Below are 16,725 nucleotides of genomic sequence, written 5' to 3' on the forward strand. Positions count from 1 at the left end.
TCAACAAGAAAAGAGGGAACAAGGAACTCTTCTCCCCCCCTCAGCCTTAACACCAATGAGTTCGAATTCAACTCCAAGTCCCACCTCCACAACTCCCTCTCCGTAGACTACAATTATGATTGGCCGGTCGACATCCACGAATCCCCCACCTCCCACCACCCGAACCACGAGCCCAAGGCTATGACAACCTCTCACTCTCGGTGTTCGTCCACTTTGGAGGTTCCCTCTCCCTCTCTCTCATCACTCAACAGTCGTTGCCTATGGCCTCCTATCGGTCTCTCTCTCAAGTTTTAACTTCTAACTTCTAACCGTCTAATTTCTAACTTTCTAAACCCTATTATTAAATCACATAAACGCCTTAAACAATTTGCGCCAGTTTGGCAAGGCTCAAGCGAAGCTGAGCTCATACAGTTTAGGTAGGTTCAAGCCTAAGCCGAGACGAGACGAGACGAGCCCCTAAGCCATTTTAAACCGGTTTAGCTAAATGGTTTAGTCTTGAGCTGAGCCGTTGTCGATCCCTAACAACACTCTTAAAATAATATAATGTAATGATATTATATATTATATATTCTTAAATCTTTATTCTTTACTAATAATATTAGTTGAAACTTAAAATTAAATTTATACAATAACCTTTGTTAAATATTCTAAGAGTCTAGACTCTAGGTTTAATTTTAATGTTTTAAGTCTTAACTACTAAACCTATTTTTTTCATACTTATTGCTATCCTTTATTAAAAACTTTAGGTCAGTAAAAACACTAAGTAGTTAATATCATAGTGTAAACTTACATGTGTAAGTTACACTATCCTAAAAATAGATACATATCTTGTTTGTGCTTTGGCTTAAAAAACATTAATACGATATTTATTTTATGTATTTCATTATCTTTGTGAGCTTTCTCATGAAACACATCCTATGTGGCACCCACATCCCGCTTTCAAATGGATCAATCAAGGAGCGAGCACTAAATATTTGGGTTTCCAAAAGTGGTTTCAACATATCGCCGGAGATTATGATTGCACCTGTTGTCCATTCCATTCGACAAAAGTTGATATGTTGGAGTTCCAAAAAACTGTTGCTAGCGGGTCGAATCATAATGGCAAACCAGGTACTACTCGCAACAACATGGTACAGTCTATCATGTTGGACAATCTCCAACGAAAGTATACATCGGATTCAATGACTGGTATGCAACTACATTTGGTCTGGTAAGGAAGATAATGTAACTTGTGCCAAGGTGGCGTGGCTTATACTCACAACACCGAAGTTGAGAGGGGGATTGGGTCTTATTGATCCCCTCTTACAATCAAAAGCCTTATTCGCCAAATTTGTGGTGTGAGGACTTCTACCAGGAAATGATTGTTGAAAAATGCTACTGCGGTTACGTTTCACGTACTTTAGGCCACGAAAAGGGGTCAATTGGGCCCCCCAAACAGGTTGGATTCTAAACATGGATCTCAAACCTAGTTTCTCCCGCCAATTGGAGGATAGATTCAGTGCATCCATGTGGAAGGCATGGTGTGACATTAGGTGAGGGCTCAAGTGCGATCAACCGAGTTCCGAACCTGCTTGGCTCAGTCAACGTATCCTTGATACATGGAACCCATGTATCAAGGATGAATCTAATCAACTACTTGGATCAAGTAAGGGGTTGTCATGTGGTTACATTGCCAAAGGTCCAAGAAGAAGTATAGAATGTTGGAGACGGTTTATGTCGCTGCCACTACAAGATCAAGCCAACATACTCCATGGAATCAAGGGCGGATTGACTATGAGATCAAAAATCATTAACGCTCTACTGATTAGGGAAGTTGCTACTCAAAGGACAACAATGGAGAAATGGATAGGATATGAGGAGGAGGGATCTTTGATCCCGAAAGGTAGGGGATCACCGGACAGGATCGAAGGCTTTGAATTACGAGGCCCGGAGACACCAACATAGAATAACGCAATTTGAGTACTTGCGTATATTGGTCATAAATGGATTGTAGATCCTGATCCGATTAAAGTACAACCCGATTGGCACATATGTACTCATGAAAACACATGGCTACATAAGGTCAGTTGGGACCCTTTGCAATGAGCATGGCGTGATCCTTACGTGGGGCCAGGAAGCAAACCCATCCCTTTCTTCCAATTCACAACTACATTGGGTCGCCACATTCTAGCTGCTCAAACCGTTCGAGAGTCGGCTGCTGCAAAGGTCTGGCACACATATCAAGTTCCTCACACAATTATCACCAAGTTTTGGCAGAAAATCTGGAAACAACAACACACGAGGCGAATTACCACGTTCCAATGGCTATTAATACATAAGTCACTACCGGTGGGAGCATGGCAACATGGGAACCTTAGCTCTCCTAATTGTGTAGAGTGTCCAAATGTAGTAGAATCAATACGCCATGCTCTGTGAGATTGCCCAACGTCCCATTGAATATGGGGCCGCTTGCTGCAATTATGCCAGGTGCAAGGCTCAATCAAGTGGGGAAATATATGTTGGCTATCATGGCAGACCCCAGCTAGCAGATACGAGCATCATGAGGAGGGGATGACTTTCGTGTTAAAAGCATAAGAGGTTTTTTTCTCCACCATCGGCAATGTCCACTCAACTCCTCTTAATGACGAATCTCAAGTTGTGTTGGAATTGGTCAACCCAATAACTCTTTGGATTCTATGGAATGTAGATGGGTCTTCTCTAACCAAACTGTGCATTCAACAATGTTACTGCAAGAGGTATGGAGTGAAATTGTAGCCACTCTAAAGAGCCAATATGATGGCCTCAAGGGCAGCTCTGATGGAGTTGAAAGACAACGAATAACCTTCATCCAACAATGGTCTTCCTGTCCCTTTAGAGAGTTAGTGGGCATCCCCATAAGATGGAACTATTGCGTCCCTGCAGGGATTTGTACATAATAATCTCATTTGTAAAATTTTATAACTAATGGAAGGAGTTTTTTTGGAAAAATAAATAAATCTTTGTGAGCTAGTTATGTTGATTTGTCTATCTTTGCGTGCTTTTTATAGTAATGAAATGTGTAACGATGTAGCATTATAGAGCTTTTCATTTTTACAATTGTTATGTCAAATGACATGTTAGTTTTTGCAGTCTTATGTCAAATTCAACATAACTAGCAGAAAAAGTTTTAACTTCCAACGTCTAAGACATGGTAGTTTTTAAAGATGTATGTCAAATGAACTTCCAACAATATTGTTGATGCCATATGTGCGTTTGTCTAGTGTAGAATACTAAATATTGCACTATTTTTCTCGCCTCTTATTCAAATCTTCTCCACAGAAACTCTTTTTGTCAAATAAACGCAAAACCTCCATAGCTTTGATCCCACAACCAATTTAGGAATTACATTTCTAGCATGCATTTAAACATGATTACAAGACAACCATGATACATTAACTAGAGCTTTATGCTCATGTGTTGATCCCAAATGAATAGAAACATATACAACTAAATGGTTCATATTAAGAAATTAGACAAAAAGTATTACACAAAAGTAATGGCTTGATATTTCACCCACAATATCATGGTGATACTATCAATTGTCATTCTTGTGTCGTTCTAAAATGAGCACATATTTTACAAAATTGACCATTTTTGGCCAATCATGTTTTCAACTTGTGGCCTTGGTATTAATTATAGGATACTTTTTGTGACTCATAAAAGTAATAATCGTATAAATAACATCATTCGAGAAATTTGCACCCTTCAAAAAAGAGCTCAAAACCATAGATGTTATGGATACTTTTATTTGTGATAACCCCCCATTAAAATAGAGGGCCATTGAGAGTGAGACAAATTGTTAAGTGGGAGATTGAAGAAAATAATAAACTTCCATTATCTCCACTTTGCATGATAGGTTGTAGAGAGGAATTTTTGTTGGTGGGTAATAAAAGAATCCCATGCTTTAACATCTCCCATGAATTTTCCATAAAAGAGCCAAATTAATAGATATTTTCATGTTTTATCCTAAATTAATGGTTTCATGATAGTACATTGTCTGTATCAATGCCTCTTCAATGCTCTTTGAAATCTTTATAGAATCATTGGCAACCTCACCATAGTCATTACAAAGAGTGAAGACGGTTGCATACCACTACTAGGCTTTACCCAACTAGTACAAGTGTAGCAAGTGACTTGGGATGACGTTGTTCACATCGGCATATATGTATCAAGAATGAACACCTAAACTGGATTGTCAAAATACAGTAATCATTTGGTTAAGTGCGAACTTTGAACGCAAGGAAAAAGTGCACATTTAACCGAGCGCTACACACTTAGGGGTTTTTTGAAAAAGTTCAAGTGTTTTTTGAAATTTTTCCCTTCTATGCTCTAATAATATAATTCTTAATAAGAAAAGTGATCAATTTACATGATATAATTGTTACACTTATGTGTTCCTCAAGTAGCTTTGATGTGAACCTTTTCCCTATACATGGACACTTTTTACTCTGGTGCTGGCTAGAGGTTTTTTCCCACATTACCACTTACATTATTCACTCATATGTGGTGGTACTTTGTACTTAGGGATATATTTTAGCTCTTACTTCAGTTTAGCATAATTCATCAATAGAGAGAGTTATTCTAGCCATCATCTTCTCTGTGTGTCATGTTTAAGGTTGTTAGGTACATTAGATACGGTGCGAATACAATATGTATATAACGTATTAATACGGATATAGTACCTCCCAATTTAAAAATTCGTTAAATACGTTTTTTAATATGTTAAATACTTATAAAATACGTATTTTACATATAGTACGTTAAATACTTCTAAAATTTGAAAATTATTTAACTTTCTAAAAAATATTTGTAATATTGTAAAAAGCATCTATATTTACACAATTTTGTGATGTACATTATAGTTCTACAACTTAAAATACTTATAATATGGATGTCAACATTCACTTATTCTATAAATCAGTGTAAGCGTGTATCACGATATTCTATTTCAAATTGTAATTATTTACGATTATGCCTTCATAAATTGAGGAATCGGCTACGATTATCACACTTAAGATAAGTTTCTGTCTTCTTTTCTCTCTTCTTCATCTCCATCTTCTATCTTCTATGATTATCACAGGTACAGTCAGGACATGTTTATGTCTTCTTTTCTCTCTTTTTCTTTTTCTTTTTCTTTTTCTTCGTCATCTCTTTTGTTCTTCTTTCTATCTTCTTTTTGCTTCTTTTTCACTAAAATCTTTTTTTTCTTTTGCTTTTAGTTGGGGTTTTACTTACATTTTCTTATAAATACGTATTATACTTGTTTTTTCAGATGTATGTTAAATATCGTATTGGACAAATGTACATGATATTTGACCGAACAACATTGAGGTATAGTACGTACTATACAAATTATGAGGTACTATACGTATTTAAATGTTAAATACGAGTACGTAAACAACCATGGGACTTATGTTGCATTTGTACTTCTTGTGTGTCTCTCACACTCCTACACACACCCAATAGTGGTATCAGAGCAGGTTCTTCATTTTCTCCATTTTTTTCGATTTTTTCGCGCTATAGTGCGCTCACAGTTTTAAGAGTGCAAATCAACTTTCGAACATAGAGAAGTGAATTTTGGCACTATGGGAGCATGTCCACTAGGTGTCTCGATGTTTTACCCCCATTTCAAAGTTGTTCGAGTAGTCAAAATTGCCATCTGAGTGACAATTTGTGAGCTGAAATTTCAACACTCATTTCAGATTTCGTTGAAGTAAGATTTTGTCACTTTCTTGTTCTTTGGTGAAATGGTGAACAATAGTGACTTGTTTGGGATGCTTCAAGCTGAAGGTAAGCTTGATGGGACTAACTATCTGATGTGGTCCTACATTATGAAACATGTTCTTGCTGCCAAACAATTATGGAACATAGTGGCAAATGTAGACTGGTGCCCTACATGTCCTTCTACTTCACAATCTACTGTCATAGATACAGGTTCTTCTTCGAGCACAATGGCTACACCTACTCCATCTACACAGGAGCAACTTAGATGGGATGGCAAAGATGTTCAACCTCATACATTGATTGCGTTTTCTGTGAAGCGTCATATAGTTCCACATATTAGGTCATGCTCTACATCAAAACAGGCATGGGACACTCTTGCTTCTTTGTATGTCGTGCATAATGAAGCACGTGTTGTATATTTGAGAAAGCAACTTGAGGATGTATGTATGGCTGAAAATGAGTCAGTGGATGTGTATGTGTTGTCCGCCGGAATAGTAACCGACGGCCAAAAGCGTAGGAATAAGAAACTATATAAAGCGTAACGTATGTAACGGTTCACGCGGGGAAGCGTGAACGGCTAATTAGACCCTGCATATATAAAGGGCAGAAAACCTCTTAAGGAGGTACATGTAAATTTTGGGAAATGTAAAAGAACGCCTGATAATAGAATACTATCTTCTCTGAGTTTTTGTGTATAGCTATGACTAATTCAATGTCTGTGTCTCGGATACGTAATCGTAGTAGTACGTAAGCGCAACCTGTGATAAGGAGTCGGTTGTAGCCGTCTCCCCTTACACACGGAGGAATCACAGAGGTTCTCTCCTCATGTAATACGATTAAGCTCTGTTCGTTGTTCCACACCCACCTTGGGGTCTAGGTTGAAGGATTGAGGCGCAGATTGGACAGAAAAGATGGGTGGGGGTTGGTAAAAAATGCCCCCACAGATCCAGAGGCACCTACCGCAGGCGAAGGCCCCGCAACAGTAGAGCCGAATACCACCTTCGAAATCATCCGGGAGCCGCGGCCGATTATTATGACTCAGTCCCAACGAGAGAAAGCCGTATTGACGGCGGAAAGCGAGGTTTTGGCATATCCGGATATTCTGGATACGGCCCACGAATTCAACGCCCTCTTGCAGTTCGGGACCTCTTTCGAGCTCATGGAGTTCCTGGCAACACAACAGGTCAAAGCCGCCCAACGCATGGCCGAGGAGCATGCGGAACGACAGATGATAGAGCGCGCCCTAACACAAACAACGGAGAGCGACGATGAGGACCGGCTAGCCAGGGTCGGCAGACAGAGGAACGCTGGGGTACGACGAGTAGGGATGGAGATACCACCCTTAAACACAGCCCTAGTCGAAGTCCATCGGGAACTGGCAAAGGTGAGCATGGGCACCAAGGAGATGGCCATAAAAAATAAGAATGTCTGGAAGAAGGTTAAACTGACCGAAGCCGAACTACAAAAGGCCAACGCACGCATCGCGGAGTTAGAAGCTCATACAACTACGGCGCAACACGAAACCCCGCCACTGAACCACGTTATCAACGCTCTCAAAGAAGAAATCGAGGCTCAGACCGCCATCGCCTCAAAAGCAAAAAGGGCCGTGCAGCTAGCGGAATCCGAAATTGACCGTCTTCGAGCAGAGCTACGCCAATCCTCCGATAGAGAAAAGGAGATACGGGCTAACGGACGAAAGGCCGTAAAAACGCTTGAAGAGAAACTAGGTACGGAGGTGGCTTAGCACATCCGGACAAAAGACGACAACGCCCAATTATGAGAGGATGCGAAGAAATCAGAGGCGGCAATAGCAGGACTTCGGGCCTTATTAGAGAAAAAGAAGGTATGGTTCGATGAACAGTTGGTAGTCGAACAAGACAGAAGGCATCAACTCGAAATCCGCCTAAACAATGAAATGGGGAAATTAGAAAAACAACATGAAAAGGAATCCCAGCTATGGGCGGGCCTGAAGGCCACGTATGAGGAAGCGGCAACCGTTAAACAGCAGGAAATCGCGAATCTCCAGAAGTCGATGGAAGACGCACACAACCGCTGCCAGGCCATCACGGATAACGTGCGCATCCTTCTCCAAACCAACCGAGAAAGGTTCACAGCGCAATTGAAAACGACGCTGGACAAAGGATGGATGGCGTGGGCAACCCAAGCAACGGAATTGCACGCGTATCGTGCGGACTGGGAGAGCCGGCGGAAAGACGACCGAGGGTTTTATAAGCTAAACAAGGAGAGCATTGCGACCGTACGGGAGGACCTAGCGCAAGACTATCGCGCGTTAGCAGACCAACACTCCGAAGAACTCGCACAACTCCTAGATGATTTTGGTGAAAGTCAGGAGGAGCTATTTCACCAGATCACACAAACCGGCAACACGCACACAAACGAGGAACCCAGCGAGACACCAATTCCGGTCACAGCCGAAGAAGAGGAACCTCAAGTCCGATCACCAGCGAGGACAATGGGGGAGAATAGAGGGGACGAACAAGCGGAGTTCCCCACAAGACCAGACAGCGAAACCATTAACCAACAAAAGGTCCAACCCACACCATCTTCAGAAAACGCGGAAAATAGTGCGGACCAGGCGGAATCCCCGCCCCACGCCCAGGGACACACAAAAACGGCCAACACCGCGGAGGACGTAACAATAGAGGCGGAGCAGCAGCCGACTGCAAGCACGCTATCGGTGGAGCCCAGCCCACGAACTCAAGAAGAGCCCACCGTACCCGGACCACCCGCACACGGCGAAGGCGACTCCGAGAGAAACCAGGCCAACCAAGCAGAGGAGCCGCACCACGATGCACCTACGGGCCCTACATCAACTCCGACCGAGGACACCACAACAGAGCCGAACATCCGGGGCATTTTGGAAGAAGATTAACGAAATGGGTCCGACGTGCAAAGGCACTGTCCCACAGGCGTGCCAGGTGTTGTCCGCCGAAATAGTAACCGACGGCCAAAAGCGTAGGAATAAGAAACTATATAAAGCGTAACGTATGTAACGGTTCATGCGGGGAAGCGTGAACGGCTAATTAGACCCTGCATATATAAAGGGCAGAAAACCTCTTAAGGAGGTGCGTGTAAATTTTGGGAAATGTAAAAGAACGCCTGATAATAGAATACTATCTTCTCTGAGTTTTTGTGTATAGCTATGACTAATTCAGTGTCTATGTCTCGGATACGTAATCGTAGTAGTACGTAAGCGCAACCTGTGATAAGGAGTCGGTTGTAGCCGTCTCCCCTTACACACGGAGGAATCACAAAGGTTCTCTCCTCACGTAGTACGATTAAGCTCTGTTCGTTGTTCCACACCCACCTTGGGGTCTAGGTCGAAGGACTGACCACGGACCGTGTTCCTAAGAGGCAACAGTATGTGACACGCATCAAAGATTTGAAAGAGAAATTGGTGAACATAGATGAGATCATTTTGAATACATCACTCATCTCTACGTTGTTGAAAGGAGTACCATAATCTTTTCAAAGTTTTGGTGCTACAATCCATTTGGTTGCAAAAGGGAATGCCGATATGTATGCATTTGATGAAGTTGTGTCTCTTCTTTTGCAAGAAGAACAATCTAGAGTGAATAGAAGTGGTTTGATAGAGGGAACACAAGCACCTGCTATCTCACAGAAGGGAAAAGCAAGGATGGCTCAACTTTGAGTTCATCAAAACCAAAGCCTCAACCTTTTTCTTCTACTTATTCCTCTAATGATGGTGATTTGCAAAAGAAGAAGAGCTGCAAATATTGCCGAAAACCTAGTCATACTATTGATTGAGTGTAGAAAGCTTGCTAAGCGCAATGAGAAGAAGGAATCTGGCATGATCATTGCTGAAAATTCTTCGTGCGCAAAGAGTGATAAAGCCAACATGGCTCAAGATTTTTGGGCATGTGTTGTTACATATCATTATGACTCATCATTGCACTCTAAGTGAGGTTGCTTTGAATTGGTTCTTTGATACTGGTGCTTCAAAGCACATAACTTCATGCAAAAGTTTTTTTGCATCCTTGAAAGATATGCCCAAAGAAGGACATGTGGTGTGTGCAAACAATGCCTCTTATCCTATCATTGGAGTAGGAGAAATTGAGCTCACTGCTGCAAATGGAGGTGTTGTCATCTTGAAGAATGCATTATATGTGCCCAATATCAAGAAGAACATAATTTCAGTTCCTTTGATTGCCAAATTTGAACTTCATTTAAATTTTGTTGATGATAAGTGTATGGGTCATTATTTCAGCAATGACAATGTTATCGTGATGTCCTGTACATTATGCAATGTCTTGTATCGCTTGGATACATACCAAAGGGTTGCCGTAAATGCCTTGGCTATCCATACTTCCATGGCTGAAGGGCGCTTTGGCATGCTCATTTTGGTCATTTGAACTTCAATAATTTTCTCTACTTGCAAAAGAAGGATGTGGTTATTGGTCTGCCTACACTTGAGTCCATTGAAAACCATGCATGTGAAGGTTTCAGTCTTGGAAAAAGGCATCGTGCTTCTTTTCCAAAAGATAGTCATACACACACTACAAGAAAATTATAGCTTGTTCATAGTGATGTGTGCGGTACCGTGAAGACTCCATCTTTTGGAAAGAATCTATATTTTGTTACCTTCATTGATGATACTACTCGCCATACATGGGTGTATCCTATGAAAGCAAAGAATGAGGTATTTTCTTGCGTCAAATAATTTTTAGCTATGGCTGAAAATTTTTCTGGAAATAAGCTCATGACTCTACACATGGATTGTGGTGACAAATACATGTCACATGAGTTTAATGTTTTTCTTTGTGAAAGAGGTATTTCACATCAATGTACTATGCCATATACACCTCAACAAAATGGTGTTGTGGAGCTCAAAAATAGAACACTCTTTGGGTGGCGAGAAGGAAATATAGACAAGATGTGCCCTTTCTATACGGATTTAGTAGAGACTGCTAAACATTGTTTATGGAGTTGCGGTTTTGCTATGGACATATGGAAATGAATAATAAAAGTATTAACTCTGGTATATCCTAGAGCAATGTATACATGAGGTGTGATATTATGGGTGATGGTACATGATAAACCTATCGTATATGAACATGAGGAGGTTGCAGATGCTATTGTGATGAGATATGGTTTGATGGAAAAAAAATTGATCCCTTTGAATCCACAAATACAAACTGATAAACCTCAAATATGGCAATTGGTAAGTAGTATTACAATTTGTTATGGGTGTAGGTCAATACACCCGCAATAAGTTGAATCTTATACATACAATAATGCATAGATGGGTGTAGCTCAACTGGTAAGGTTACCCAATAAGACTAAGAGGTCATGGGCTCAACTCCCTACATTCCATCGTGTCCATGACATCATCCTCCCTCTAAGGCCACCTCCCAAGACTTGCGGTCAGCTTATGTGGGTATCGTTGATGAAAATTGCGAATGGCCTCTAGCACATTTTGCAAATGTGTAATCGGTTCCCATGTGGCGTTGGAAATGGGGTAACCTTTCCATAAGACCAAATATTGGAGTTGTCGACGATGATAGTGTGAGTCGAGGATTTGGTCAACCTCATATTCTTCCCCGGTCGACAATTCCACAGGTGGCGGTGGAGGAGGTTGTTGTCTCGGAATTCGAGAAGGATGGTAGAGTTTGAGGAGGGGAACGTGAAAAACATCGCGAATCCTGAATGTTGGAGGAAATGCTAACCGGAAGGCGACTAGGTTGATCCGCTCGATGATACGGAAGGGGCCTAGTCTTTTGTAATCCAATTTTGCACAAGGACGCGTGGTGGCGATGTGGCGATGTAACAGGCAAACCATGTCCCTGACTACAAACGTCGATGCAACCAAGCGATGTTGGTCCGCCTGATCTTTATACTGGTCGCTAGTGACACAAAGTTCCAAGGAGAGGTCACGATGGACATCGTGTAAAGTGCGGGCACACGTCTCTGCCGAAGGATTGGCCGAAGTTGCAAGTATGGAAATGCTGACATGAGGGTGAAGTCCATAGTTTGCAAAGATTCAGATGGAAACCTTAGTCAAAGCATGAATACTATTATTGTAGGCAAATTCCTCCATTGGAAGGAAGTCCACCCAATCCTCTTGTTGGTAGCTCATGTTTCACTAGAGCTATTGTTTGAGGTCCAAAGAAATGGAGCATCTTTTCTCATAAGGATGATTAGAGATTGCACTAAAGAGGAAAACCATTGATAAATCTTCGATAGAAATTTGCAAAGACAAGAAATGATTGTACCTCTTTCAGCCGAGTAGGGATAGGCCAATCGGTGATTGCCACTACCTTGCATGCATCCATTGTGATCCCGGAGGGTGAAATCCTGTAGCCTAGGAATTCGATAGAGGTCCGATCAAATTTACATTTCACACGATGATACGAAAGGGGCCTAGTCTTCACTCGATGATACAGAAGGGGCCTAGTTTGTCGAATTTCTGATCCGCTCAATGATATGGAAGGGGCCTAGTCTTCACTCGATGGTTATTTGAAACGGAAAACTGGTCAGGATACCGAGTGAAGATGCTCTAATCCGATAACGGGGGTGTATACACCTCTCGAGTCTTCAAACAATACCTGTTCGACAAAGGGATCCAAAACCAGAAGACTGTTCCATACACACCCATGCAGAATGAAGTGGCCAAACAGATCAATCGAACGATCCAGGAGAGGATGACGGCAATGCTCTAGCAACCTGGAGTAAAGCTGGAGTTTTGGGCCGAAGTGTTGTAGACAACAGTTTACTTGATAAATCTATCACCGTCAAAAGCAACCAGGCTCGAAGTGCCACAGGCACTATGGTCAGGCAAACAACTGAGCTACGATAGACTTCGTATATTTGGCTGTGAAGCCAATGCATTTATCCCCAGGGAGAAAAAGACCAAGTTGGCACCCCATGCAACAAAATGCATATTTCCCGGTTATAGAACCGATGGGGATTTCGGCTACTGACAATGGGACCCAGAGAACCAGAAATTGATCCGAAGTAGTGACATAGTCTTCAATGAAGCTCGATTCTCTTTGAGCGGAATCAGTAGAAAATAGTCGGCAAAAGAGTCTCCTTTGATACCGACAAAATCGTCATAGAAGGACCAACGCACTGGGCTGAATCAGAAATTCGACAAACAGTCGAAATCGACCAAGCCGACAACAACCCTGTCGACTCTGAATCGGCAAGAGGTCCACTAGTCGAAATCGATTCAACTACGAGATTGACAAGAGTTGTAAAAGACAAAATGAGCAAGGCCAAAGACCACTCTATCAATCAATCTCGAAATAGGGGAGGCCGACTCGACATCGCCAAAATCCTATTATGAGGGCGAGTCATCCAATGGGACTTCTAAAGACGGTTCAAGCAATACCGATCGGCCGATCGAGCCGACTAAAGAACTCAAACCGACAAAATTATCACCCAGGAGATTCGAACAAGTCAAAAGGCCTACAGAATTTTATCAACCGGACCTTGACTACGTCGACTACACGGATGCAGGCGAACCAAGCACATACAAAGAAGCTATAGTTGAATTAAAATCGATCCATCAGAACAATACATGGGAAGTGGTCGAACTACCAACCAAAAGGAAGCCACTGCCTTGTAAATGGGTATTTAGATACAAATATGTATGCAATTCGAAGAAGCCCAAATACAAAGTTTAGCTCGTCACGAAAGGGTTCAAACAAGAACATGGAGTCAACTATGACGAGATATTCTCGCCAATAGTCAAGATGACTACGCTTCGGCTCCTACTTGGGTTTGTGGCGACAAAAGACCTACAGCTTGATTAATTGCACATCAAGATGGCATTCCCACATAGAGACTTGGATGAAGACACTTACATATCTCAACTGGCAGGCTTCACGGCAACGAGGGAGGAAGGTCACCTCGTATGTCGACTGAAGAAAATCCTCTATGGCTTAAAACAATCGTCGAGGATGTTGTACTAGAAGTTTGACTCCTACATTTGGCAACTTGGTTACCACCGATATGACTCTGACCCATGCATGTATGTTCGGCAACTGGCCGACGAGTCCCAGATCTACATGATCCTATATGTCGACGACATGCTAATTGCAGAGAGCAATCAAGCCAAAATCGAAAAGCTAAAGCGGGGCCTTCACAACAATTTCATCATGAAGGAACTCGAACAAGCCCGACAAATACTGGGCATGAGTATCGAGCGAAATCAGAAGACAAAGACTCTCCCGACTGTCCCAATCCGTCTACATCCGAAAAGTGCTGAAGTGCTTCTACATGGAGAACACAAAGCCATCACCAACACCGCTTCCAACGTCGATTCGACTATCAGACAGAGAATCTCCTTCAACGGATAAGGAGAGAAATTTAATGGAAAGATACCCTATGCATCGGCAGTAGGAAGTATCATGTACGCGACGGTGGCGACCCGACCCGACCTTGCATATGTCGTAGGGGTTGTCAATCGGTACATGTCAAAACCAGGAAAAAAGCATTGAGAGGCCTCCAAGCACACCTTCAAGTACTTGAGAGGAACTGAGGATGCATAGTTGACTTTCAAATCGGCAAATCCGACCAAATGTCGGAGGCTACACCGACTCTTACTATGCCGGGAATTCGGATAATCGGATGTCGACATCAGGCTACATCTTCACCTATGGTGGTAGTGGCATATCATGGAGGTTGAAGCTTGAAGAGTGCATGACTCTATCTACCACAAAGGCCGAGTACATAGCAGCATCGGAGGAAAGGAAGGAAGCGATCTGGCTGCACCGATTGATTGTCGACTTCTCGGCTACAAGACGAATTAACCACCCATCACTGACCATCTACTGCGACTCACAAAGTTCAATACACCTCATCAATAATCTTGTCTATCATGTGAAGACAGTGCATATTGAGGTGCGGTATCATCACATCTGGGAGCTACTAACAGAGAGGAAGCTCGAAGTCCGAAAGATCAACACCGAGGTGAACATTGTCGATTGCCTGATGAAGCCACTCCCAGAACAATGCTTCGGAGTACTAAGACAAGGATGGGACTACAAAACAAGACCGAGCCAAAGAGTGCCGAGCAAGGAGCAAAAGGTAAGTCGAAGACCGACCCAATCGTATGAGCCAACAAGGCAAAATCAAAAGAGTCGTAACGCCAAGAGGCTGAAGATGCAACATTAAGCGAGGACATTGCCTGGAGAGGAAATGATCAAGGGATGTAGGACCCAAAGACAGATCGAGGATCCAATGAGGAGCACAAGAGCAAGCACAAGTAGATAGCAGACGATCGACCCAAGGCCGAGAGTTAGAATTGGACATGACCCGCTCCAAAAAACTAAGCCGACTCGGACGCAAGACGTTTCGAACAAGTCGATCCGACCGATCCGGACAAACCGACCAGAATGACTAGCTGAATCAGGCTAGATGCCGATTTTACATCTGCTAACTTGGCTATACGCCGAATGACTTGTAATTATAACTTTAGATTGAATTGTAGTCTAGGTTTACAGGAGAGATAACCCCATACAATTGTATCAAGAAAGAGTAGTCCTTTTACGGGGGAGTTTGTTGGCATAAAAGCCAAACTCCTTCCACTTTGTATCCTAGTATGAAGATGGCTTGAAGTTAGGGCTTGAGTATATAAGCTCAACCCTAACATTGTATCTATGAGATTGATCATCTTGTATCTTGAGTCTTGTAGACAGAGAGTTACAGAAGAACAGAGAACTTCCATTGAAGCTCAAACTTTGTCTATCTTCTTATTCTTCTTATTGCTACATGCAACATATCTGTGTCGTTTATTGTGCATAGATCAATAGGTCCTCACACACATACTTCCGCACATCTATTCTCCTACTTTCCAACATCGACAAGTCGGCCTTGTGGGCACCCTCCTTTCCGGTCTAGCCCAAGCTTGGTTTGCACCATTAGTAGAAACTTCATCACCTCTATTGCAGGACTTTGCCGCCTTCCTCACTGAGTTAGAGGCCACATTTGGAGAGGCGGACCGACAACATACAACCCTCACCAAGATTTATTCACTTGAACAAGGTTCCCGTGCAACTTCTTTCTATGCTACAGAATTCCGACAACTAGCATGCGACATCAATTGGGATGATCAAGCTTTAGCTTATTACTTTTCGTGGGGCCTTTGGAGCAATGTTAAGAATCTTCTCTTGAACTTTCCGGAGCCCACCTTGTTATCCCAAGAAATCTCACAAGTAGTCCATTGTAACAATCATCTTTTTGAATTTCGCCAGGAAGAGCGTCGGGCTTGGGGGATTCATTCACTTCCACGACATGTATTGGTAGTACAACCCCAAGTATCATTCCTGCCGGCTGCGTCAAGCTCCCCTACTTTGGCAAATGGTGTAGTCCGAATGGAAATTGATGGACAAGCCTGATTTCGGCCATTGCCTGATGCCAAATGACAATATCAGCGAGCTAATGGCTTGTACCTATACTGTGGTGCCTCCAGTCATCTCCTTCGTCATTTTCCTAGGAGTAATCACCCACAAAGCCATTGATCCAATGGACCCTACTATCTAGAAAATGACATCATTCGGTTGCAGTAGGAGCCATGCAACTAGACGTCTCCCATCACGCACATTTTCTTGATTCCATTTCCAGGGTACCCGTCATCCACCTCTCAAAACCCATTCCTATTGAAGCCATCGACGGATGCGTCCTCTCGTCAGGATCGATTACCCAGACTACAATCCCATTAGAGGTTCGTGTGGGATCCTATCAGGAGGAGCTCCTTTTTTACCTCATCACATCTCCTCGGCATCCAATCGTCGTAGGTCGAGCCACGATGCTCGTGCAAAACTATGAAGGTCAATTCGGTTTCACATCCTCTGGAGAAGGTTAATTCTAACTTGGCCACCCCACCCTCAGTCCAGGATGGGACCGTTTACACCTTAGCTCATCACCCATTCGCCGTTTGTGGAGCCATTTTTGACATACTCCACATTATTCCCAACAAGTATAAAGACTTCTCCAATG

At 42.6% G+C, this 16,725-nt stretch overlaps 1 protein-coding gene across 1 annotated transcript; it reads left to right on the forward strand.

The window, feature by feature from the left end:
• Positions 1-9,662: 9,662 nt before the first annotated feature.
• LOC147867256 (uncharacterized) lies at positions 9,663-10,136 on the forward strand. The gene has a single exon (XM_087339675.1). The coding sequence runs from the start codon at positions 9,663-9,665 to the stop codon at positions 10,134-10,136; it is 474 nt and encodes a 157-aa protein (XP_087195801.1).
• The last annotated feature ends 6,589 nt before the right edge of the window (positions 10,137-16,725 follow it).

This window comes from Azolla caroliniana, unplaced genomic scaffold (assembly GCF_043228905.1).
Source record: "Azolla caroliniana isolate FFs.n. ecotype wild unplaced genomic scaffold, voAzoCaro1.0.p SCAF_2, whole genome shotgun sequence".
NCBI lineage: Eukaryota > Viridiplantae > Streptophyta > Polypodiopsida > Salviniales > Salviniaceae > Azolla > Azolla caroliniana.